Below are 27,686 nucleotides of genomic sequence, written 5' to 3' on the forward strand. Positions count from 1 at the left end.
TGATAGTTTGACAGCCCCTGACAGCTGCCAAGAAAACAGGGTAGTATGTAACTCCAGAGTAATCCAGGCAGATGTAATCGAATTACACATGTCAACACTCCCCAGCCATTCAGAAAGCGAAAGCTTAGGATCCAAGGTACCAGCAAATGATCCATCAGGTACTCCATGCATTAACGTTGAATACGTGAACAGGATAGCTGGCGAGATCCAAGGCCCATTGAGAACAAAAGAGCCTTTTTGTTTTCCTGTAACCGAGTCACGACTGACTTTTTTATCCTGGAATCTTGCAGGAATTGGCAACAAGTTACATTCTTCTGAATGGTGTAGCTTTGTTGACCAGTTCGACATAATCTTATTCCAGGAGTCGTGGTCTTTGGTCCCGGTTTTTCGCTTGGGATTTCTCAATTTTTATATGCCTGCCACCAAAAAATCTAAAGGCCGTCCATCAGGTGGCTTAATAATCTGGATCCGCCAATCACTATGTTGTAAAATTAACCAACGAAGCCTTCCATCAAATGACATTTTGTCACTAAACATCATTTGGCCTAATGGCCAGGGAATGGCTATATTCAACATTCATGCCAGAGGGATGGTTGGAGGATCCTTTTCTGACGTGACTTCTGCCCTAGATAGTCATCTCTCAGCGCTTCCATCTGAGATGCTTATAATTGTAGGAGGAGATTTCAATACGACATTTGAGCTCCTCGGCCCTGAGGACCAGTTTCTTGCTGTCGAGGAGGATAGTAGGTGGGGTGTTCCTCAGCTGGACCTTCCCCCAGTTAAAAGATGGTCATCCGCAGCCATCCAACTTAAAGCACTCTGCTTAGAGAGAGGGCTCAGAGCTGCTAATGGGCGCACTCGGTCAGACCGCCAGGGTGCAAGTACTTTCGACAATGGTTGGTCCTCTAGTCGTATAGATTACTTCCTGGTGGATATCAGAGTTTGGTATAGACTGAACGACATGATTATAATTCCCCGGGATGAAAGTGATCACAATCCCCTGTGCTTAGATTTACAAGCTCCTAATCGGCTTAGAGAACCCAAAATCGGAGGGGAGAAAACTACCCTGGACATTGTCGTATCAAACAACATGCAACATGTCAAATGGGATAGATTTATAGAGAAGCCGGAGAAATTAGAGGACCTTAAAAAAGCGGTCATTGACGAAGTGGATAATCTAAATATCCAATCGACCAACAAAAATTTCTTTTTAACCATGCTTGAGGCTCACACTATTTTTTTCTCAAAACTCCAAGGGTTTCTTATGAAGTCCCCCAAGATTGGAAAAGACAACAAAAGAAAATCACCCGAGGCGGGATGGTTCAATAAAACTTGTAAAGTAGCTCGCCAGAATTTAAGTGTAGCCCTCAGATTAAGAAACATCGAAGACGTGAGATCCGCCAGGAAGTTATATAGGCAAGTTCAGCTAGTGGCTAAGAAAGAGTGGGACGAGGAGCATTGGCAAGACCTGAAACTTGCCTGCTTGGCTAGAGACCAAAAACAATTTTGGGCCATAGTAAAGTGGGATAGAGGTGGGACTGCTCCATCACCACAAAATAACGTGGCAAAAAATCAGTGGGTTGACTTCTTCAGACCGCAGTATGCTTCTGTTTTATCTGAAGGAGAGCACTCACTTCCCCCTACTATTTATTTTCAAACGCAGGTGTTCTCGATTAAAGATGTTAATCTTGCTCTAGATTGTGTAACTGGGGGCAGAGCTCCTGGAATGGACGGGATACCTGCGGACCTATTTTTAACTGATAGATCATCTTGGTGTCAATATTTCCAATGGCTAGCTAATTCTGTAGCCATGGGTGCACCTATTCCGCCTTCATGGAAAGGGGCGGAAATAATCCTGGTCTTTAAAAAAGGGGACAAATCTTTACCAAGTAATTATAGACCTATTAGTCTTATAGACTCAGCTCAAAAACTTATAGGTCGTCTAGTGCAAAATAAATTACAATCCTGGATTGAAGAAAATAACATTTTATCCCCGTATCAAGCTGGGTTTAGACCCTGTACCAGCTCTGTTGACCAGGTTTTTTACTTTTTAGCACTCTACTGGAGGAATGTGAAGCTGACTAATGGGACCCTTTATGCGGTCTTTATTGACCTGAAATCAGCGTTTGACCTAGTGCCCCGATCCAAACTTTGGAGGGTTCTCGATGATGCAGGGATGGCCCCGGAACTGCTAACGCTACTTGTCCGCTTGCACGAGAACAATTATGCACGAATTAGGTGGGGAACCCAGGGGGAGGTGACTGACCCATTTCCTGTTGAGCGTGGTGTTCGGCAGGGATGTGTCTTGGCGCCTACGTTGTTCTCCTTGTACATCAATGGTATAGTTGACCATCTTAGATGTTCCCCCACGGATGCCCCTGTATTGGCAGGGTCTCGCGTGCCTGTCCTCATGTTCGCGGATGACACGTTGATAGTTTCGCGGACACCAAGCGGGCTACAGAAGGCATTAAATGTATTTGGCGATTTTTGTCGAGAACGTGGTCTTGAGATAAACACCTCCAAAACTAAGTTTATGTGCCTAAATCAGCGGCAAAACTTCAGAGGTGTTATTAAATTTAACGGCACCCCGCTGGAACAGGTTGAGGCATTTACTTATTTAGGGATATCCCTTCAGACCAATATGAAATGGACAAACCACATTGATATGGCTGTTTTAAAATTCCACCAGCTAACAGGTGCAATTGTCTCCAAATACAAATCTTCTCCGACCAAACCCATCACTCCCGCCTTGGAAATTTATACCATGAAAGTCATTAGTGCTTCCCTGTATGGTTCAGAACTATGGGGCTTTGCTAATCTGAACCAATTAAGATTGGCAGAAAACAAGTTTTTACGCTGCCTAACAGGAGTTCCCCAAAGCACCCCAATGATTCCGCTCATTTATGACTTAGGCAGGAAAAAAGTTGAGGATTTAGCACGATTACGCCCACTCCTTTATTGGCGACGGATCATGGTAACTCCTGAACTAGCTCATTATGCCACCGCCTTGAAGGACATTATTAGGGCTGACCGCTTTCATTCCATCTTATGGCTCAAAGAAATTAGAGATCTACTAATAAAATTGGAATTAGGGCATCTATTAAATGACTTAAATGGTTCAAGTTTCCCATCAAAGTCAATCCTTAAAAAATTGTACTGGGATATGACCATGACATCTGCCTTTAGCTCTGGTCAAAACTCCAACTTAACGGGTCGTTTTTTTTACATCAAATCTATACCATCCTGCGAGGCATTTTGGGATATTATAGAAAGGCCCATTGACAGAAAACTGTACTTTCAGTTTAGAATTGGGTCTCTCCCTGTAAAAGCGTTTACCCACAGATGGTCATCTACCCAGGACAAAAATTGTCCCTATTGTTTAGATCTGACTGAGGACACAGGTCATTTGTTGTTTGTGTGTCCGCTGTATATTGCTCCTCGCCATAGGTGGTTAAAACCAGTATGTTCAAATTTGGGAACACGTAGGTATAAGGAAGCCCTAAGAATACTTGAATCTGATTGCACTTCTTGTCTGGCTATTGCCGTTGCAAAATTTTTAGGGTGGGCATGGATAATACGCTCTCGCACCCTAAAATTCCTAGAAGCTGGCCAATTAATTTCTGACACTAAATGATGTTTGATTAATTTTAAATATTAAGATCTTATTTTTTTAAAATAGATTTTAATAATTGATGTTATCTTTTCTTTTTTTTTTTTTTTAAATAATTCGCCAGCATCATGATTTAATGTACTTTTAAATTTATATATTGTATTTTAACATAGTATTTATGGTATTGTTAGGATGTTTACTTGCTTTTATGACATGCTGTCGAATAAAGCTTTGAAACTTGAACTAACATCTACTAACTGTCCAAGCCTCACTTCAATTACTACTCAAACATTCCTCCAACACCTGGTGAATATCCTAGCAGCTTCACTTCCAACACTACTCAAAGCATAGCCACAACATCTGCTACATATCAAAGCTTCACTTCTGTTACTACTTAACACGTAACTCAAAGATCTAGTGAGTATCTAAACATCACTTACCTTATTACTCAAAACAAAACCCTGACATATAGTAAGTATCTAAGCTTCACTTCAATTCCTACTCAAAACATAGCAAAAACATTTACCATATATCAAAGCTTCCCTTCTGCTACTTAAAACATAACTCCAAGATCTAGTGAATATCACTAAAAATGAACGGAGAAAAGACAGAGATGTTGGTACTGGGAAGGAATCCGTCCTCGTGAAGGACCCCCCATTGGAACAAAAAATTCTGAGCCTGCTCTCTGATCCAGCACACACACAAGGTCTAGAATCTGGGATTCCTGCTGGATGAAAGTTGTCAATGAAGCCTCAAATGACTAAGGTTTCGGCCACTTGTTTTGCCGTTCTGAAATGGTTGCGGAAGATCATCTGGCTACTTCCATTTCCAGCGCAACAGACAGGGTCTTATCATGGCTGCCGCGAAACTCTGGAATGAACTTCCACTCGCAATCAGACAAATTAGTACCTTGTCCCTGTTCAGGAAAAGGATCAAAACGTGGCTGTTCCCTAGTAATTGATTCTGTTATCTCTGAGCAATGCTCATTTTAGGCTCTATTTTATTATTATTATTATTATTTTTTCCTCTTGTTCCTTGTTGGTCTGTGTTTACGTATCTTCAGCGCCGGGGTACCCGTAGGGTGTTTGTTGCGCTCTGTAAATATTATATACAATACAATACAATGTTGAGATTGGACTACAGAACCATGCTTTGGGGACTGACAAATCCTCCATTAGAAGGCTGCAGGTGGTCCAGAATTCTGCAACAAGAATGCTGGCGAGGCTTCCAGGGGGGACCTTCGTCCCCCCTGCACTGGCTCCCAATTGAAAAACAAATGTAGTTTAAGACCCTGTGCTATGTGTCCAGAGCACAAGCTGGGGTTGGTCTGAGCTATTTGCAGGATTTTGTTGAACCATATCATCCGAGCTGGTCACTGCGCTCTAGTGGCTCATCCCTATGTGTGGTCCTACTCTTAGGCCCTCTTCATATCCTCAAACATGTAACAAGTATCCTGGGCCGATTTTTAGACACCATCCACTTAATAACCTCCAACCTCCAGTGAATAGCGAAGCCTTCACCCTTACGCAAGACACACTTCGTAACCCTGTGATCTACTAAGAATCTAACTCTTATCTTTACACCAGACCAGTGCTTCATTTTTAAAATATAAGAGCCGGGGCCCTTGTCAGGAGGTGCAGCTTACACCACCTATTGCCCCGTGAGTGCTGCAATGACAGTACCAAAAAGTATCAGCACAACTTCTAACCATCACACTCCTGCAAATGTGACAATTCAGACTCTTCCAGGACCCCAAAGCTTTAAGAATGGCTGGGGAGGCAGTTATTAGTAATGTTTAATGTATATTGAATTAATAAACAACTGTTGTGCTCATCATTAAGTTAGATAGACAGGGCTACCATGTTGCAGACTATTATAAGGGCCAGTGTTGAGTATTAAGTGCCTCTGCCGAGCACCGGAAACCACCGACTCAAAATAAGCTTTGCACCTGCCCACTTCGTAACCGCAAACATGTTCAGGTATCCAGAAATGACTCTTAGACACGATCCACTTATTAACCTCCAACAACCAGTGAATAGTGAAGCCATCACCCTTACACAAGACACTTCAAAACATCCAAACTCTAGTGAGTATTAGAGCCCTCACCCTTAAGACGCACTACATAGCCTCCATCCTCTAGTGAGTATTGAAGCCATCACCCTTACACAAGACACTTCAAAACCCCATACTCTAGTGAGTATTAAAGCCCTCACCCTTAAGATGCACTACATAGCCTCCATCCTCCAGTGAATAGTGAAGCCATCACCCTTACACAAGACACTTCAAAACCTCCAAACTCTAGTGAGTATTAAAGCCCTCACCCTTAAGACGCACTACATAGCCTCCATCCTCTAGTGAGTATTGAAGCCATCACCCTTACACAAGACACTTCAAAACCCCAAACTCTAGTGAGTATTAAAACCCTCACCCTTAAGACGCACTACATAGCCTCCATCCTCTAGTGAGTATTGAAGCCATCACCCTTACACAAGACACTTCAAAACCTCCAAACTCTAGTGAGTATTAAAGCCCTCACCCTTAAGACGCACTATATAGCCTCCATCCTCTAGTGAGTATTGAAGCCTTCACTCTTACACAAGACACTGTTCATAACCTCCAACATCTAGCGGGCATTGAGGCCATCACCATTACACAAGACACTGTTCATAACCTCCAACATCTAGCGGGCATTGAGGCCATCACCATTACATAAGACACTGTTCATAACCTCCAACATCTAGCGGCCATTGAGGCCATCACCATTACACAAGACACTGTTCATAACCTCCAACATCTAGCGGGCATTGAGGCCATCACCATTACACAAGACACTGTTCATAACCTCCAACATCTAGCGGGCATTGAGGCCATCACCATTACATAAGACACTGTTCATAACCTCCAACATCTAGCGGCCATTGAGGCCATCACCATTACACAAGACACTGTTCATAACCTCCAACATCTAGCGGGCATTGAGGCCATCACCATTACACAAGACACTGTTCATAACCTCCAACATCTAGCGGCCATTGAGGCCATCACCATTACACAAGACACTGTTCATAACCTCCAACATCTAGCGGGCATTGAGGCCATCACCATTACATAAGACACTGTTCATAACCTCCAACATCTAGCGGCCATTGAGGCCATCACCATTACACAAGACACTGTTCATAACCTCCAACATCTAGCGGGCATTGAGGCCATCACCATTACACAAGACACTGTTCATAACCTCCAACATCTAGCGGGCATTGAGGCCATCACCATTACATAAGACACTGTTCATAACCTCCAACATCTAGCGGGCATTGAGGCCATCACCATTACACAAGACACTGTTCATAGCCTCCAACATCTAGCGGGCATTGAGGCCATCACCATTACACAAGACACTGTTCATAGCCTCCAACATCTAGCGGGCATTGAGGCCATCGCCATTACACAAGACACTGTTCATAACCTCCAACATCTAGCGGGCATTGAGGCCATCGCCATTACACAAGACACTGTTCATAACCTCCAACATCTAGCGGCCATTGACGCCATCACCATTACACAAGACACTGTTCATAACCTCCAACATCTAGCGGGCATTGAGGCCATCACCATTACACAAGACACTGTTCATAACCTCCAACATCTAGCGGGCATTGAGGCCATCACCATTACACAAGACACTGTTCATAGCCTCCAACATCTAGCGGGCATTGAGGCCATCACCATTACACAAGACACTGTTCATCACCTCCAACATCTAGCGGGCATTGAGGCCATCACCATTACACAAGACACTGTTCATAACCTCCAACATCTATCGGGCATTGAGGCCATCACCATTACACAAGACACTGTTCATAGCCTCCAACATCTAGCGGGCATTGAGGCCATCACCATTACACAAGACACTGTTCATAGCCTCCAACATCTAGCGGGCATTGAGGCCATCACCATTACACAAGACACTGTTCATAACCTCCAACATCTAGCGGGCATTGAGGCCATCACCATTACACAAGACACTGTTCATAACCTCCAACATCTAGCGGGCATTGAGGCCATCACCATTACACAAGACACTGTTCATCACCTCCAACATCTAGCGGGCATTGAGGCCATCACCATTACACAAGACACTGTTCATACTCTGTAAAATCCTGTGAGTAGTGGAGCCATCGCCAGATGTACTTCATAACCTTCAAATTCTAGTGAGTATTGAACCCTTCACCCTTACACAAGACACAATTCATATCCTCCAACATCTAGTAAGTATTGAACCCTTCACCCTTACACAAGACGCTCTTGATAGCCTCTAGTGAGTATTTAAGCAACCACCACTTTGCAAGAACCCACACAAAGAACCTCAGAACAATCATCAACAGCAAACTAGACAGGACTGCACAAGTCAACGCCGTCAGGGCATCCTGTTTCCACACCCTGAAAATACTGAGGAAGATCTTCAAATGGCTCCCATGCAACACAAGAAGAATTGTCGCTCACACCCTTGTCACCAGCAGGTTGCACTATGAGAGCAGGCCCTATGCCCAGACCACCAAGCAACTCACTAAAAGACTACAGACCACCCCGACCTCATCCTCAACCTCACATAACACCACACCTCAGAGACCTACTCTGGCTTCCAATACATAAACACGCTCAATTCAGACTTCTCACACACATTCAAGGCACTCCCCAACTCAGGCCCCACCTACCTGAACAGTCGCATCTCCTTCCACCAACCATCCAGACACGCCTGCTCCGCAGGACTTCTGCAACATCCCACGCGTACACAGAACCAGCTACGGTGGATGGGAGTTCTCTTACATAGCTCCTAAAGTGTGGAACGGCCTCCCACTCCGCACTAGAGCCTCCTCCGCTCTTCTTGAATTCTGCAAGAAGCTGAACATCTGGCTTTTCAATTCACCAACGTAGCATAGGCAGCGTCGGGCACACACACCTGCTCAGCACCAGGAAACCTGTGCGGGTGATGGCACAGGACACAGTTTCTACCCACTAACATCTAGTGTGTACTGAATCCCTCACCATTCCACAAGAGCCGGCATAACTTCTAATGTTTAGGGAGTATCCAAGCCAAAGACGCACTTTATACACTGCCTTATCTAGGAAGTCGCATCTCCTCCCACCCACCACTGGCTGCTGTATCTCTCCATATCAAGCTACCATTTAATGCTGAGCTTTACTTTATTATTTCAGTGCATTTGGACATTTGTAGTCTGTTTCCTTCAGTTGAACCAACTAGGCTAACTCACCTGATAAAATATAGATTTATAGATGGGTAACGGGGAATTTTCGGTATGTTTTTCACTGAGGGGTTGCGAGTGACGTCAAATAGACAATACGAGCGAAGTCTGGGTCTGGGAATCTTCCCATGCAAGGAAATTGTTGGCTATAAGAATATGCACCGGAAGGAACACTAGAACTGACATTCGATGGGTGCATCCTTAGCTCCTACGTTTCTCATTTCCTTGCATAGGTAGTTCTAGTTCATCCAGTCCAGTTCTTCCCGCTCTTTTCTAATATTCTAACAGGACTACGGGGCCTAGAATGTAAAAGGCGCACCAAGTGCGTTTGTTTACAAAAAAATTAATTGTAAAATTTCATTTCTTGTGCAACACCGCCACCTTCCGGCTATTTCATGCAACAAATATGACCTCTCAAACAGTGTGGCTGGGACATGTCAGTGCAGCAGAGGCCCGCATCCAGGGAGGGTGTTTTGAGGTGAGTTTCTGATACCCAACACTGTGCGCTGACTCCTGTTTTCTTGCACCCCCGCACAGCTGCTGCGGAGCCGGCGTGGCGGCGGACGCGGAGGTGACCACACAGCTCATATCCTCCAACATGCAGCTGCACGCCCTCTCCACCGGCCGCACCCCCCGCGTGGTGGCCGTCAACAGGATGCTGAAACAGATGCTGTTCAGGTGGGTGCCAGGGCAGGCCCGGTGCCTTGAGTCCAGTGAAATATATTATTCAGCGAAATCATACAGACTATACAGTCTTTCGCAGTCTAATCTGCTATTACAAGTTATGTCGCGCCTTTTCTAGCATCACAGCTGCTTCGAGGCGCCCTGGGGGAATAGAAGAGCGAAGCAAGGGTTCAGAGGGAGAGTGTGAGGAAATGCCCCGATTACTTACCGGTAATCTTCATTACTCCGAGTCCTAGTCTTCCTCGCCACAGTATTCACATATGAGCCTCAGGCTCCACACAGAACTCCAAGTAAAATTAAAAGAGCAGCGCTCTAGTCTCCCCTCCCTCCTCCAATATGCCCCCCAGTGTCTTCAGCCAATCCCATAAAGGGATACAGAACCAACATCACGACCTGATACACAAAGCCGCAGACATGAAGCCACCACCAGGGCCGGGAGGGAAGGGAAACTATACTGTGGCGAGGAAGACTAGGACTCGGAGTAATGAAGATTACCGGTAAGTAATCGGGGCATTACCTCCTCGTCCAGTCTTCCTCGCCACAGTATTCACATATGAGCCGATACCAAAGCAATCAGCTTCATGTAAGGAAAAGACCACACCAAAGTGCAGTGAAAAACCAAATTTAATATACAGAGGTACAGCAATCAAAGACAACCTCTCAAGGCATCCCCGCAGTCAAAACAGAAGATGCAAATGAAACAGAACCCCCACCCCCAACCTGGAGGCGGTAATGGGACATGAATGTATGAGGTGAAGACCAAGTAGCAGCCCGGCAAACATCCTCCATGGACACCCCTTTGAAGGAGGCCCAAGACACAGCAACAGAGCGGGTGGAACGCCCCTGAACAGGAAGGGAGGGAACTTCAGAAACCGAAGCATACGCCAACAAAATGGCCTCCTTAATCCAGCGACTGATCGTCGAGAGGGAGGGTTTCAGTCCCTGACGTGACAAACCATAATTGACAAACAAGTTGTCCACTTTGCAAAATGAAGACGTGCGTGACAAATATATCAATAAAGCACGCCGAACATCCAAGAGGAGCAACAGGGATTCCTCAGCCGAGGAAGGATCAGGACAAAGACACGGAAGCACCACCTCAGAAGACCTGTGAAAATAAGAATCCACTTTCGGAATGAACGTAGGATGAGGGCGCAACACCACCCTGTCCGACAAAACCAACAAAAAGGGAGCAGAACGAAGGAATGCACCCAACTCACCCATACGTCTGGCAGAAGCAATCGCCACAAGAAACACCACCTTGAGCGTTAAAAACTTCAACTCCACCGACACCAAAGGCAGGTCCCAAGGTGGAGGACACATAATAGGACGGGGGCTTTGGAAAGAGAGAGACTTAAAAAGTCTAGCAACCAATGGTGAAACAGAAATCAAAGGGAGGACATGGAACGCCTGAATCGCAGCCCACTGAGCCTGAAGAATCGAAATGGCTAAGCCCAGCACAAAACCATCATTCAAAAAATCCAAAATGCGAGCCGGATCCAAAGAAGCCACCGACAGATCGCGACACAGACACCAAGAAACAAAATTATCCCAGTGTTTAGCATAGGATTTAAGAGTAGAAGGTCTCCTGGATCGTTGAATGACCTCAGCCACAGCCAATGAACAGCCAGTTCGCATCAACGAATCCCTCTCAAGAGCCAGGCCAGCAGACCCAAGGAACGGAACACAGGCAGAGGAAGAGGAGGACCCAACAGAGGATAAGGACTGAACGGCAAGGCCCACCCCGGAGACACAGCCAATTCCAACATCAGGGGATACCAAGGACGACGCATCCAACCCGGAGCAATGAGAAGCACAAAGGATCCCTCCCTCTTGATCTTCTGCAAGACCGCCGGAATCAGGGGAACAGGAGGAAAGGCATACAATAGACCCTTCGGCCAAGGGAACGACAGGGCATCCACCCTCCATGCATCCCGGCAAGGCATAATTGTGCAATAGCAGCGGATCTTGAAATTGTCCTGGGAAGCAAAGAGGTCGACAATCGGACAACCAAACATCCGCCGCAACCTCCTGAACATCACATGTGTCAGGGACAAAGAGCCCATGGAGGGAAACACCCGGCTCAGACAATCCGCCACAGTGTTCTCCGCGCCAGGAAGATAAATGGCAGATAGGGACTCCAGATTCAACTCCGCCCAACAACAAATCCGACGGCTGAGGCAACTGAGGGAATGAACTCTGCACCCTCCCTGATGGTTTATATATGACATCACAACTTGATTGTCCGTTCGAACTTGCACATGGTGACCCTGAACCAGATTCGAGAAATCCAACAAACCCAGAAGGACGGCTTTCAGCTCCTTGTAGTTGGAGGAACATGACAACACCGACTGAGGCCAAACCCCCTGAGTCGTTGAATCCCCCAGAGTAGCACCCCACCCCAGCAGGCTGGCATCGGTAGTGACCACGCGGGTGGGAACAATCAGAAATGGGCGGCCCCTGGACAGATGACCTTCGTCCAACCACCAACTCAGGACCACCCGAACATCTTCCGACATAGGAATCAAAACAGTCATATCTAGGGAACAGGGGTCCCAATGCGACAAAACGTGTGACACCACCGGGTACATGTGTAGTCGAGCCCACGGCACCGTCAACAATGACGCCGACATCAGACCCTGAACCCTCAGCCATAGGCTCACAGGATGAGAAAGTCCCACCAACAGGGCACGAACAGCAGACATCAGGGACAGAATCCTGGGAGGAGGTAGGAACACCATACCCAACTGAGTCCTGAACAGAGCCCCAATGAAAGTCAATTCCTGGGCAGGAACCAGCGAGGACTTCGGTACATTCACTAGGAACCCATGATGCTCCAGGACATGGCACACCCTCTTGACATGCAACTCCGCCTTGGGAAGAGAAGAAGCAGAAATTAAAATGTCGTCCAGATAAGGAAAAACACTAATGCCCTCCCCATGCAAAAGGCCAATAAGAGGAGCCAGAACCTTAGTAAAGACCCTGGGAGCAGAGCAGAGTCCAAAGGGCATTACCTGGAATTGGTAATGCCGACCCATCACGCAAAACCGGAGAAACTTCTGAGAGTCTGGATGAACAGGAATATGGAGATAAGCATCCCTCAAGTCTATCGAAGCAAGGAAGTCGCCCTGAGATATCAGAGGAAGGATCAACTGAAGGGAAACCATCTTGAACTTCTGGTGAGGGATGTAAGTATTCACCCACTTCAGGTCCATCACAGGTCGAAGATCCCCAGTTCGCTTTGACACCAGGAATAGGATGGAATACACACCCAACCCCAATTGATCGACGGGAACAGGAATCACCGCACCCTTGACCAACAGGGATTCGATGCCTTCCAAAAGCGCCAATCTCCGTACAGGATCCCTGGGATAAGGAGTGGCCCTGAAATAGTCTGGGGGAGTCTGGATAAATCCAATACGCAAGCCCTCTGAAACCACCTGTAGCACCCATTTGTCCGAAACAGTCAGGTTCCAAAACTCCAGGAAGAAACTGAGGCGACCCCCAACCGGACCCATACCAGGAGCGATCCAGTCACGATTTCGGTGCAGGGTTGGAGGAGGAAGAAGTACCGGAGAACCGGGTTTTTCTAAAGGAAGGAGCACCCCGGCCACGCCCCCTCCCACGAAAGGGCGGACCAGCTCGACCCCTCCGAGAAGGGCCAAAAGCCCTCTGAGACCCAAAGGAACGGAAGTGACCCGACCTCTCAGGAGCCAGGAGTTTACGGTCCTCCGCCATTTTCTTAACCATGTCATCCAGAGGCGACCCAAACAGTTTAACCCCAGAAAAAGGAATCTTCATCAGTAGATTCTTCTGCGCAGCATCAGCCTTCCATGAACGAAGCCACAACTGGCGTCTCGCAGCCACCGAAGACCCAGCCACGGAAGCCGCCGCACCCAAAGAGTCAAAGGAGACATCCGAAAGCAACCGAACTTGTTGCTCCATCATAGCCAGGGTAGAAGACACATCCTCCCCTTGGTCCAACAATTCAGACAGAGACTGAAAATCCTTAAGCAAGGATTGTATAGTGTAAGAGGCATAGGCAGCCGCCCTGATAGAGAAATTAGCAGCCGCAAAAGTTCGCTTCACCGCACCATCCACCTTACGGTCAACCGGGTCAGCAGGAGAAGAATCCTCAGACACTACAGTTCCATGAGACGCCATGCTGGCCAACAAGGAATCAACCTTCACCGAGGAAGGAAATTTCACATCAAAGTCCAGTAGCGGGTACCTTTTATTCAAAAAGCGTGGAAAGGAACCCTTGTCTACATCTTTCCATTCATTCTCCAGGACTCTCAAGACTGAAGAGTGCAGAGGCAAAGAATCAGGTTCAGGACGCTGATATTGCGCAAACAGATCGTCTTCCAGAGGAACAACAGAAGCAGGAAACACCAAGTTCTCTCTAATGTGACCCAGCACCTCCTTCAGGTCGGCACCTTGCACAAAACGACCTCTGACATCAACCTCCTCCTCAACGTCAGAAACATCAGCCGCAGCGCCATCAACCTTAACCCGCTTCGCAGGAGGAACAGGCATCTGACTTTGCATAGCAGCAGCCACAGCAGAATTGATCATCTGCTGCAACATGTCCATAGATGGGATTTGTACACCAGAACCAGAAGCCACAGGAGCAGAATCAGGCACAGAACCACTCTCCATCATAGCTATACACCAGTGAACGCATGAAGAGAAACACAGGCAGGCAAGAAGACAACACGCCTGGCATAAAAGGCCCCGGGGTTGCTAGGCAACCTAACGAGCCAATACATGCATCAGACAAATCAACATAAATGTCGTAGGAAAACAGCCTCGCGCATGCCCATAGACAGACGATGAAACACAGAGACTGACGTGTGAGGATGGAGACAGAGCGAACACCGCCCCACCACTGTAAGCAACTTGCACCGTGACAGCGTTATGCGGGACTCGACCAAAAATGACAACGGGAATCACCCGCCCCCACATCAAACACACGCGTCCCTGTTAAGATGGAAAAAACGCTACCGGGAGCCTCCGGTCCCCAGATCAAACGTTCTCCGGCCGCGCTGTGTCCGCTCAGCAGGACGCGCGGTCGGTAAAGTTAAAAAACCACCTAGAAGGCGATTCAGAGTCACAGCATGACTCAACACAAATGAACGCCACTGAAAGTCCGCTGAAGCAGGACCAGAGGCGCGAAGGCAGTAGCAGGAGGTAAAAGACATTAAACAAACTACCGTAACAACAGTGAAAATTAAACTACTACCCCCAATACTAGATACCCCAGGGCATAACGGGTCTGCTCAAGCAGGAACCCAGCCCCACTCACCTGATCAACAGGCAACACAGCACTCGGAGAAGTGCAGAAAAAAGAACAGGTCGTGATGTTGGTTCTGTATCACTTTATGGGATTGGCTGAAGACACTGGGGGCCATATTGGAGGAGGGAGGGGAGACTAGAGCGCTGCTCTTTTAATTTTACTTGGAGTTCTGTGTGGATCCTGAGGCTCATATGTGAATACTGTGGCGAGGAAGACTGGACGAGGAGGTAATGTAAGGAGTGTGGGAATAGATATGAGGAAAAGATAGGATAGCACATTGAAAAGAAGTGAACGAGGAGGAAAGGAACATCAGAGGGTGGGAGAGCTGTATTTCTTATGCTTATGTTATATGGTATTCTCTTGTATCAATAAAGTTATTTGTATATCAAGTGTGATGTAATAAGGATGTATCAGGTCACTTCACTCTTAGATCTAGAATTCCTGTTGAGTTTGTGTCATTCTTTGCTTGTCTTCACCTGGAGCTGCCGTGGGTCTCTGTAACAGTAATAACTTGAATACTTACTAGAAGTCACAGTTTCTTCAATTCACCGGGACACCCTCTTACAGAGGGAACACGTGGCAATACGGAGGCAAAAAAGGAATAAATAGGAGAGGGATGGAAGGAATGGCCTAGATTAGAGTAGGAGGAACTGAGGGGCAAAGCAAGGGATTGAGAGGAAAAAGGTTGGAATTAAGGGGCAAGAAGGGTCTATGAGAGGGAGGCGGGGCTGTGAGAAGTTAAAAGTTAAGTGTCGGCTTGATGCAAAGCTAAGTAAGGTACTTGTGAAGACCACAGAGAACTTTCTTGATGTTTATACCACAACATGGCGACGCGACATCTGACTGGTGTCAGTCATTGGTGCCAAATTACAGGACACCTTTAACGGTTATTCAAACTGAAAAAGCCCATACGTGTGAAATTGATTCTGGAAAGAGTATTTATAGCTGTCTTCATCGATTTAAGGTCATTTCAGCTATGAATGCTCTTTGACATGATTCCTGCAAACAAGTATTCTTGCCCATCTATGCGGTCATTACCTTATATACTGCAATTGATAAAACAAAATAGATGGTGTACAATAATGCTAATTCTTCCATTAATTGCTATCAGCAGTTATCCCTTTCATTGATATTTGCATATAGAATTATCTGCAGTCTAGGATAGAGGATTGCAGACAAAGAACACTCCTTCCCCCTGATAAAGACTTCAAAAAGTTATAGCAGAGCCAAAAAATCAGTTTGAATGTAATTTGCAGCTAATCTTCTCTTCTGTGGCTGTTATGAAAATGAGATTATGTTTCTTTTCATGTACAGCAACTACAGGGCTACTTTCAGAATTGACTAAATTACCTCAAAATTACTTTTCTTGATCTGTGTGCAACGGTGATGTGGTTCAGTCATGTTAGGGATTTTTACGTATATTTTTAATATTTTTGTCCAATAGATTCTGGTACTTTGAAAAATGTTCTTTGGTCTTGGCCATAGTATATGTTGATCGCGCCTCCGAGACCATTATGGTATTCAAAAGAATAGAGATTATTTTGCCACCCTGGATATATGAACTTATGAATCATAGGTTTATTGTGTAGGTAAAGTGGCTGGAAAGGCTGAAGTAATTCCCCTTCCAGGATGGGAAGGGGAACGTATTACTCCCTCATTTGATGGGGTGAAGATAAAGGGCTTTTTGCAGTGAAAATACGTTTTTCAAAAAGTGATTTTGCATTGATGGCTCCATTCTCTCTGTAGGAATTCTGTGCTATATAGTTTCCGCACAGAGATTAGTAGCCTGTGGGAAATGCCGCAAGACATTCACACTAGATCCCTGCATATGGCTGAGCTGTCCAGCCACATGATTGGGAATATCTACTATAAAAACCAGTAAAAGTAGGTTTGGTGATGTAAATCTCCGCCCATAGTTTTAAGTTTTTTTTGAAAATGTGGCATGTGTTGGGCCCACCTAGAAGTATTCTAGGCATTACTCTTAAAAAAAGACCAGACTAGACTTTGAATTTATTTCTGTGAAATTGCTTGTGTTGCTGTTGCCTCCTAGAGACAGCTTTGACTGCTTGCCCTTACTGCCCACGGAGAGTCAAGTGTACAACGGGAAAAAACAGCAGCCCCGGGCGCTAGTAGTAAATGACAGACGCCAAAGTAGATTCTGCCAGTAACTACTGACTGATATGGAGCACAGACCTCACACGTCCCTGTTCTGAGATTTAAGGAATGCTTGGTAATGACCACCCCGTCTTCTCATTTACCCCCACCCCCTGAAGATGTTTGTCTAGTCATTGTATATTGGCGCTGTACAACCCAGCACTGGGAGCTGAGGCAGGCATGCTCTTGGTCACCGCGTCCTCCGTTTAGATCCAAGTGGCTGCGTATTCCGTGTGCAATGGTGCTTTAACACAGGTCGAGAAGCGATTAAGGTCATGCATGTTCTCACTTCTGTGCTTATGACTGCCCTCCTCTGCCACAGGTACCAGGGCCATATTGGCGCATCTATAATTGTGGGCGGCGTGGATTGCAAGGGGTCCCACCTGTACACCATCTACCCCCATGGATCCACCGACACGCTTCCCTTCGTTGCCATGGGTAAGACTTTCTTTCCTGTACTGTAAGCATGACTGAGGTGCTTGAGTAATGGACAGTGCACCATGGTGGAGAGAATGCCTTTATGACAATGACACAAGTAGACATAGTAGAGACTTATAGATAGATTAATGCACACTAATGGATGGACGTGCATAAGAGAACGAATGACCGACCGAGAGGCAGACAAACACACACGGCCATGGATGGAGAGATGAGCAGACACAGAGACTGGCAGATACACCGTTTGATAGACCACAAATTCATAAATGTAGACAGATCAGACATACATACTCTACCTCTGGAGCTGTCTGTAGATGATGAGGGGTGACTTGTCACTAGATGCTGGTTCTAATCCGTTCTCATCTTGCGGCCACAGGTTCCGGATCAGCCGCTGCCATCGCTGTATTGGAAGATCGTTTCAAGCCCAACATGGAGGTGAGAGTTGCTCCCCATGTAGCAATGGTTTTCACTAATGTCGCTTTATCACCCAGTGCACAGAAGGAGGGGTGATGATTGTGCTGCACATATGTGGTAATACACCAGCGCTATCAGTATTACAGAGGGGGCTGCGGGCCCTTCTGTAATGCCAAAGTGCCCCAGGGACACACAAAGCGGTGGCACACGCCTGTGGTAATACGGCCTCTGGTGTAGAGATCTTTGTAAAGCCTACAGGTCACCAGTTTTCAGTCCTGGAAGGTTAACTAAGCTTTAGATCTTTCAGAAGCTAACAAAATGGACACTATTAAGTTACTAATAACACTTTTTATTTACAAAATTCACTTTGAGACGTGCAGTGTATAAATATTTTATATTATAATATAATACAATGTGACGCTATATTATATATGCTAATCTCACTTTGAGATTATTTGTATTATCAGATGCATGCTGAAGTCAGAAATCACCTGTAATACCAATATTATGTCACTTCTAACAACTTTGTATTAGTTGAATAGCCATGATTTGAATTCCGACTACGGACTTGCAATTTGAAAAGACACGTCATAGTTTTGTTGTTCAAAAAAACTTTCTTCCAACCCGGTTGTCGTGAGCAATTTTCACTCATATCTTTGCTCCTTTTGCCATCCAAAGCACTAGAAAAGCATATTCATGCTCAGGTTTCTTTTTTGTTGAATTCAAATCTTTCCCGGACTCTAATTAGTCTGGTTTAAGACCATTTCATAGCACTGAAGCTGCTTTACTGTTTGTCACTGAATCTGCTTTCCTTTGTCACTGAATCTACTTTCCTGTGTCACTGAATCTGCTTTCCTGTATGTCACTGAACCAGCTTTCCTGTATGTCACTGAATCTGATTTCCTGTACGTCACTGAATCTACTTTCCTTTTGTGTATGTCACTGAACCTGCTTTACGGTAAGTCACTGATTCTACTTTCCTGTATGTCACTGAATCTACTTTTACTGTAAGTCACTGATTCTACTTTCCTGTAAGTCACTGAATCTACTTTCCTATATGTCACTGAATCTGCTTTCATGTATTTCACTGAATCTGCTTTCATGTATTTCACTGAATCTACTTTCATGTATGTCACTGAACCAGCTTTCCTGTATGTCACTGAACCAGCTTTCCTGTATGTCACTGTATCTGCTTTCCTGTACGTCACTGAATCTACTTTCCTTTCGTGTATGTCACTGAACCTGCTTTACTGTAAGTCACTGATTCTACTTTCCTGTATGTCACTGAATCTACTTTCCTATATGTTACTGAATCTGCTTTCATGTATTTCACTGAATCTGCTTTCGTGTATGTCACTGAACCTGCTTTACTGTAAGTCACTGATTCTACTTTCCTGTATGTCACTGAATCTACTTTCCTATATGTCACTGAATCTGCTTTCATGTATTTCACTGAATCTGCTTTCATGTATGTCACTGATAATCTTAAACTTGCAGTGGATCGGGGAGTCCTGGCTCCCTAGATCCTCCTGGATATCTCGGCAGCTATTGTGTCCCATATTATTCTTCTGCTTTGTCTTGCATATTGTGGCTCATACTCAACATTGATAAGACTTATAATTATTGCCGCCCCCCAGTGCATGGTCAGCTGCTTTATGACCACCTGAGGGTGAGTACTCTACCCTCCCATACTCACTCTGCCAAAAACATGGGAGTTTGCTTTGATCCCACTCTGCCATTTTGCACCCAGCAGATTCTTTCATCTTCAGGTCATCCAAAGTATTATTCTTTTTCTTCCAAAGGACCCTCACAATGCCATGGTACAGTCCATTTTTATGTCTGAGCTTGAACATGCATCTCTCCTCAGCCTCCTCAGCCCTGCCGCTGTCTCTTCCGGTTCCCGCTCTTTGCCCTGGTTTCCTTCGGAAGTGGTCGGCGTCTGTGGTCCTCTGCCTCTGTTATGGGGCTTGTCATGGTTTACATCCCAAACATATTTTGAAAAAAACAAACAAAAACTGGTCATGTATCAACCATTCCACACCCGATGCTCTCAGGCTCAACTATGTTCCAAAAGTCCATAAACTACATTCTGAATGCAGAAATATTGACTTTCTAGCCACTGGTTGCGGGTATCTTAAAGCCAGGATCTCATCATCAGGTCTCCTGATAATGATCCTAAGTTTTTTTGCATTCCTGATTCTGTGCACTGCTTCCTCCATTAGCTTCAGGACACTTTTAGTGGTAATAGCGCGCTGTATAATTGTATATTGTGTTTATCTAGTGGAAGTCATGTGCCGGCAGGACTAGCAAGTGCAGCAGAAGAGACACTGTGCATGCTGTCCCCTCGTAGACAGGCCATGCGGCACAAAGTTGGAATGGAGTGGGAGGCTAAGGGCCAGGGTGATTGCTGGATAAAGTCTGTGGTGTAGAATTTAGAAGCGAAGAACAACTGTACTCATCACTGCTAAGTAAGATCATGAACTGGGCAGATGTCACTCCCTTCTCCAACCACCAAAAAACCAGACGCATGTGTCACTTACTCCCAGCACTATCTGCTGAACCAGTCCCCAGCAGAGCTCTTGTAAATAGCCAAGGTGAATGCCTGATGATTGCAGATTGCCAGATGTGGTTGCGGGAATCCATTTTGCTATGTCTGCTGTGGGCTGGGATTGATGGGACAAGAGGCCTAGTGCCTATGTGTAGGATGTTTGGCTTCTCTTCCCTCCACAACATGTGATTTCTTTGAGTATAAGCCGGGCTGTCCCAGCAGAAGGTAAGTGAGTGAATGTTGATCTACAATACTATTGTCTGGAATACGAAGATGTCCCTCCAGCATGTGTGTGATAGTAGATTATTCAAGAACGCGTCTCTCCGCCGTACAACTCTGCATCTCTTTTCCTAATGTGTGTTCCTGGAGTTGTACTTCTCTTGCTTATTGCTTTGCCTTCAGACTCCCCACGGGTATACAGGATCACATAGAAGTGACATCCAATTTCACTACTTCTATTGCCTTTTCTTCCCTTTTGCCATTTTTTGGTCCACTTCATCGCTCACAGCGTGAGGATGCCAAACAGCTGGTGCGGGAGGCCATTACTGCTGGAATCACAGGTGACTTAGGATCCGGGAGCAATGTGGACTTGTGCATCATCACCAAGGAGGGCACGGAGTCTCTGCGTGGGTATGACAGCCCAGGCCAGAGCGGACACAGGTGAGCCTGAATCAGTTCTGCTCCTGAGCTTCTTTACTCATGCATATCCCTAATAGACTCTTGGCAACTTGTAGCTGGTCTTTTCTTAAAGGGTTATAATTGTGAATTCTTCCTGTGAATTCTGCTGCGGGAAATGTTACCCCAGTATGTAGTTAGCAGTGCAATGTGTCTCCAATGTGAAGCTGTGCTTCCCCCTTGTTCTGGCAGAGCAAAACAGTAGAACTCTGATTGAGACCACATGAGAAATTAATGTGTCTGGATAAGCGGTTTGTTGGATCTTTTTAGATGGTGTTTGTACCTGTGACCCCTACAATTGCTCCATTTTAAGGAATCCTGTCTCCACTGTCACAACAATGTGTTTCTGTGGTCCATGGATCGATGTCAAGTTATCACAAGTGTCTAACTCAAGCCCTCTGAACCTGTTGTTTTCCCAGGCTTGGGTCTTACCGTTACCGGAAGGGGACCACCGCAGTACTGACGAAAACCATCACGCCCCTGGAGCTTGAAGTAGTGGAAGAGGTGGTGCAGCCCATGGACACAGAATGAAATCCACTGTGAGCTTTCATCAGTCCTGAACGAGAGGTGTATAAATGAGTCCATCTTCCCCAGCCAGGAGCAGAGGCATGACTGTCCCCCAGCCCTACAACACAGGGTTGCAACTTTCTCAATCCTGTGCCAGCTGTAGGCTAGTGGTGTCTGGCTAGCTTGCTCCATCCAAGAGCTGCCTCTATGCAATTTCTGTGTCATCAGCCAGACCTGGCAACAGGTGCACAGATCTTCCTACCATCCCTTATCCCTTCTCTAAATATATGAAGTCTCCGCACATTATATCACGAGCTGCGTGACAACGACATGCAGCTCCGTCCTTTTGTCTTTGAGCAGCCCTTCAAGTTATGCTGCTCTTTTCATCCTCCCTTACAGGTCAGAACCTGTGGGCTGGATTGTACACCTCATTCAATCCACCTTCAGTCCTAGGCCTCTGAGGAACAGCTACTCCCATCCCCCATGCCTGGTCAGAGGAGCGCAACACTCCATCGATTATCCACACGACCTGGGCCACATCTGTGAGGTTCCCTCCATTTTCACATAGCCATCAGAGGTGTGCAGCTCCTTCAATGCTCCTCCTCCCCTAAACTTAGAAAAGTGTTTTCTTTCTTTGAATCCACCCGCAGGTCCAGAGGTATACAGTTCAAGCTCTCCTCCCCGAGACACCGTGGTGCAGCTAACTTGCACTACACCCATGAGTCCCCCCATGAAATTGCTACCCTCTATAGAAACATCACACATTTAGATTACATTACACTTTTTCTTTTCCTTTCTATACTTTTATTCAATTAATTTTAAAGGATTTTTTGATTAATTGTATAAAAAGAATATCTTATTTTAGACAAAATTTGACATCTTGTTGCTTTTTGGGATATATTCCAGTTCCTCAATAGATAAATCCCAAACATTGTCATGGAAAACAAAATACACAACTAATATTTGATTGATTCTCCGTTCTTCTTCAGAAATAAATGTTCGAGGCATATGAGCTGTAGATTGTATACTTTAGCATAGATCGCCATCTGGTGTTGGGCTCGGATGTTTGCAGTTTGTTTTTGTCGAAGAGGTCTTTGTAGTCACAGGATAGGTGACTCCTCCTTATGGTGATTGTGCGCATGGGCATCGACTCCATCTTAAGATTGTTTTTTTCCACCATCAGGTTTGGATATAAACGGCTGCGCTTCGGGTCGGTATCGTATTCGATTCCCCTTCCGAAGCGAAATCCTTTACCGCTCGACAGTATTGTTTTTGATCGTGCTCCTCGACGCAGATCCAACACAAATCTCAACACCTTCGATTCCAGTCGTCGAGCTGGGCTGTTGGGCCTATCCGCGCCATCAGGCCCTACAGCTAATGTAAAGAACTCCATTCAAATAATGCCCCCTGTGTGGTGCAAATTCCCACACACTGATCTCCACGAGGTCTGTAACCTTTGCCTCTCTCCAGAACACGAGGACAAAGTTTGCCCGGCCTGCGCTTCATTCACATCGAAGAGAACCATACGTGATCACCGGGCTCGACGTCACATAATGTCTCGATCCACTACCTCGGTGCCGGACGACATCTTCGATGCAGGCCCTGATGCTCCTGAGGAATAAGAACTGGAAAATGAGGACATCAGCGTCTCCAAGGCTGACGAATCAGAGGCCATAGATCAGATGGTTACTCCAGGGCAACGAACCGTGAGTACCGACATCGACACCCCTTACAATTCTCAAAAACATAAGGCTCCGGTAACACCTTCACCTTCCGGCTCAGGTCGACACCTTGACAGAACTTCTGATGCCCCGCCTTCAGGCTCGGCTCCGAAGTCCAAAGACAAGCCTTCAGGCGACTCAGCACCGAGCCAGCCACGTATCGGTACCAAACTATCATTCATGGTACCGAAACCCAAACATTCGGCACCGAAATACCATCCGAATAAACCCTTGAAGCCGCAACCAGGCCACAAATCTTCAGAGCCGAAAAAGAGCAAATCTTCGGAGCCGAAAAAACTCAACAAATCCTCAGAGCCCAAAAAATCCTCGGAGCCCAAAAAAGACCATAAATCCTCAGAGCCAAAAAAGTCCTCGGACTCCTCAGCTCCTCCAAAGCAAAAGGACACTAAAATTCCTCCTAAAGCTTCGGAATCAACAACCAAAAACATTGGTGCTGAACAAGGATACTGGATTAGAAGACCTATTTCAACCAGATCTAGTGGACCCTAAACAAAAAAACCTTCATATTGACCCTAAAACTGGTAAAATCAAAACAATTCTATAAAAAAGAGACCTTTGAACTCCCCAGCAGAACCCAAAATACCCTTAAAGAAGAGAGACATGGGAACGTCTCCAGCCAGGCCTTTCTCTCCTCCAAATATCCCCACTACACCACTTTACCACTTTCTCCAGCACACTCTCCAGTGCTTCCATATTCGCCTACACCACAAGATGGTGATGATGATCACCTTGAGTGTGGGAGTGAGGGAGGGGATGAAATCCCACAAGAGGATAATGATGATGACACTACTCTCCCTCCACCTGATCCTTGGGAGGATTATGATAATCCACCAGACGTCCCAAATCTCCCCGATCCAGACTCCTACCCATCTAGGCCATCCCCCCAGATGACAACATAGGTTTTGCACAGCTCATAAACAGAGCTGCACAATATCATGGAGTCGAATTACATTCATACCCACAGGAAGAAGATTTTTTGTTGGAGACTTTCACACAGTCACAAAAATCAACAAGCACTCTACCTATGTTAAAGGGTATCATCAAACATGCACCTGACATTTTTAAAGATCTCGTTAGGGCTAGAGTTGTCAACCCCAGGATCAAGAAAAAATACAAGCCAGCTCCCAACGATCCAGCTTATATTAAAGCACAGCTCCCTCTAGATTCATTGGTGGTGTCAAATGCACGTAAACGTTTAAATCCCCAAACATCAGGGGGTGCCCCACCTCCAGATAAGGAGTCTAAATTATTAGACGCATCTGGCGAACGCATTACCTCACAAGCAGCAAATCACTGGTGCATTGTCAATACCCAAGCTTTACTGGCCAGGTATGATAGGGCTCATTACGATGAGCTTGAAAAGCTCATACAACATCTTCCCGATCAGTATAAGGCTAAGGCTAATGACCTCCTACAAGAGGGAAAATTAATCACAAACACATAAAGTGTGCTCTTGATGCAGCCGACACAGCGTCCCGTGCAGTTAACACAAGCGTTCTACTACACAGACACGCATGGCTGCACATCTCTGGGTTTATACAAGATGTCCACAATTCTTAATCAACCCTTTGATCAAGAACACTTATTTGGACCCACTTTAGACACATCTTTGGAGAAAATGAAGAAGGACTCAGAAACTGCTAAGTCCATGGGAGCCCTACAGGCAACAACCAGTAGAGGTTCCTTGCGTCGCGTCTTTTATAGGGGCGCCTCTAAATCTATTGGGACGGACAACACCACATCCACCTACAAAAACACTGCTCAAACCTCTCCTAGCAGAGGCTATTTCAGAGGAGGTTATAGAGGCAACAACAACAAGGGTAGAGGCTGCGGTAATAACACCTGCACCTCTCCTACTACAAAACAGTGACTTCCCCCCGACCATTCCACTCCAGTCGGGGGAAGACTATTACAGTTCCTACCTGTCTGTAATTCCATAACCACAGACAAGTGGGTAAGACAAATTATCCAGTATGGTTACTGCCTGGAACTCACTTCAACTCCCCCATTGATACCCCCAAACAACGCCCGATGTCCCCAGAACATCTGACACTGTTAAAACAAGAGATTCTCTCCTTATTACAAAAACAGGCAATAGAACCAGTTCCCTTACCTCATCAAAGAACAGGGATTTACTCCCTTTACTTTCTAATCTCAAAGAAAGACGGTGCTCTCAGACCAAAACTAGACCTCCGACCGTTAAATCTCTACATACAGTCAGACCACTTTCACATGGTCACTCTCCAACAGGTGCTCCCACTGCTCCAACAGGGCGATTTCCTTGCCACTCTAGACCTCAAGGATGCCTACTTTCATATTCTCATTCCCCCGTTCACAGAAAATGTTTACGGTTTGTAGTGGACGGACAGCACTACCAATTCAAAGTCCTCCCATTCGGAGTGACTACAGTACGCAGAGTCTTCACAAAATGTCTTGCAGTAGCTGCAGCTCATTTGCGCAGACAACACATTCACGTGTTTCCATATCTCGTTGTCTGGCTCATAAAAGCCAAGCCACACACACAATGTGTAAACAATACACACAGAACAATCCAGCTTCTCCACGACTTGGGATTCACAATAAATCTACCCGAGTCACACCTTCAACCGTCTCACATTATTCAGCATCTAGGTGCCACAATAGATACCTCAAAAGCCCTTGCATACCCCAATCCAGTCAGGATAGCCAGCATGCAAGCTCTCATATCAAAATTCCAACCTCAGCACTCCCTTCCAGCTCGAGTGTTCAAGCAGCTAATAGGTATGATGGCCTCTTGCATCTTCATCGTTCCTTATGCAAGACTTCAAATGCGTCCCCTACAAGTTGAACCAAGCTCAAGGCCAGTTAACAGATCTGATGTTGGTGGACAGCCGCACACATTGCTCTCTGCAGTGGTGGAACACACAAAACCTATCCAAAGGGTGGGCGTTCCTCGACCCGGTTCCACAAATAGTGCTAAACACAGACGCATTGCTCACTGGATGGGGAGCTCAACTCCAAAACTAAACCATTTAGGGTATATGGACCCATCAACAAAAACAACTCCACATAAATCACCTGGAGTTACTGGCAATCTTTCTAGTAATAAAGTCTTTTCAACTTTGCTGCTGGGCAAAGCTGTCTTGATCCGTCAGACAACATGACAGCAATGTATTACATACAAAATCAGGGGGGATACGCTCTCTTCAGCTCTCACAACTAGCCCAAAGCATAAGGAGATGGGCCATTCCTCAAAACACTTACCTCCTCGCAGAACACAATCAGATTGCCAATCTACTCAGTCATCAAACACAGCAGATCCATGAATAGAAACTTCATCCTCAAGTTCTTCTTCCATTCTTTTACATGTGGGGTCATCCAGACATGAATCTGTTCGGCACACACCAAAACGCAGAATGCCCAAGCTTCGCCTCCAGATATCCACACCCATTGTCCAAAGACGATGCACTATGGATGAACTGGTCAGGTAGATTTGCATACGCTTTTCCACCTTATTCCGTTACTGGTTCGTAAGCTCAAACAACACTCCCTCACAATGATCCTAGTTGCTCCAACATGGGCACGCCAGCCATGGTTCACAACTCTGTTGGAACCTTCAGTAGTGCCTCATCAAAAGCTCCACCTCTCTCCCAAATTCCTCACTCAGAACCATGGAGCGATAAGGCACCTAGATCCCAATCAACTGAATGAACACCATTAAGGAGTCTAGACGTCCTACTACTAGAGCATGCTATGTAGGAAAGCTGAAGCGATTTGCCATTTATTGTACAAATAACAAAATCGATCCACTAGATGCTTCCATCCAAAATATTATCTGTTATCTTTTACAGCTACAACAATGTAACCTAGCATATACATCTATATGGTTACATCTTGCTGCTTACCTACAAAACAGTCAATATTTGTCATTTTTTTGACGTACCCGCTATCAAAGCGTTTATGGAAGGACTTAAAAGAATAATTCCACCTAGAGTTCCACCTTCTCCGATATGGAATCTCAACATAGTCCTCACCAGACTTATGGGTCCCCCATTTGAACCTCTGCACAAAATCGAGTTACAATTCCTTACTTGGAAAGAAGCTTTCCTTGTAGCCATCACATCATTTAGAAGAGTTATTGAACTGCAGGCATTAACCATACAAGAACCATTTCTACAAATACACCATAGAAAAGTGGTTCTTAGGCCTAATCCAAAATCTCTACCTAAAGTGGTATCTGCCTTTCACCTTAATCAGTCGGTTGAACTTCCAGGATTTTTCCCTCAACCAGACTCAGTAGCAGAACACGCTCTCCACACGTTAGACATTAAAAGAGCCGTACTCTACTACATCGAAAGAACTACAAGTTTTA

General features: G+C 45.7%; 1 protein-coding gene across 1 annotated transcript in view; it reads left to right on the top strand.

Annotated features, from left to right (window-relative positions):
- The window catches only part of LOC146869603 (proteasome subunit beta type-7-like), a 76,222-nt gene extending 52,597 nt beyond the window's left edge, over positions 1 to 23,625 (top strand). The window contains exons 4-8 of the mRNA XM_085608430.1: positions 9,415 to 9,555; positions 17,334 to 17,449; positions 17,826 to 17,884; positions 20,920 to 21,071; positions 21,506 to 23,625. Coding sequence (XP_085464556.1) covers positions 9,415 to 9,555; positions 17,334 to 17,449; positions 17,826 to 17,884; positions 20,920 to 21,071; positions 21,506 to 21,617 — 580 coding nt within the window. The 3' untranslated portion in view covers positions 21,618 to 23,625. The remainder of the gene's footprint in view (positions 1 to 9,414; positions 9,556 to 17,333; positions 17,450 to 17,825; positions 17,885 to 20,919; positions 21,072 to 21,505) is intronic.
- The last annotated feature ends 4,061 nt before the right edge of the window (positions 23,626 to 27,686 follow it).

Source organism: Triturus cristatus, chromosome 1_1 (assembly GCF_964204655.1).
Source record: "Triturus cristatus chromosome 1_1, aTriCri1.1, whole genome shotgun sequence".
In the NCBI taxonomy this organism is placed as follows: domain Eukaryota; kingdom Metazoa; phylum Chordata; class Amphibia; order Caudata; family Salamandridae; genus Triturus; species Triturus cristatus.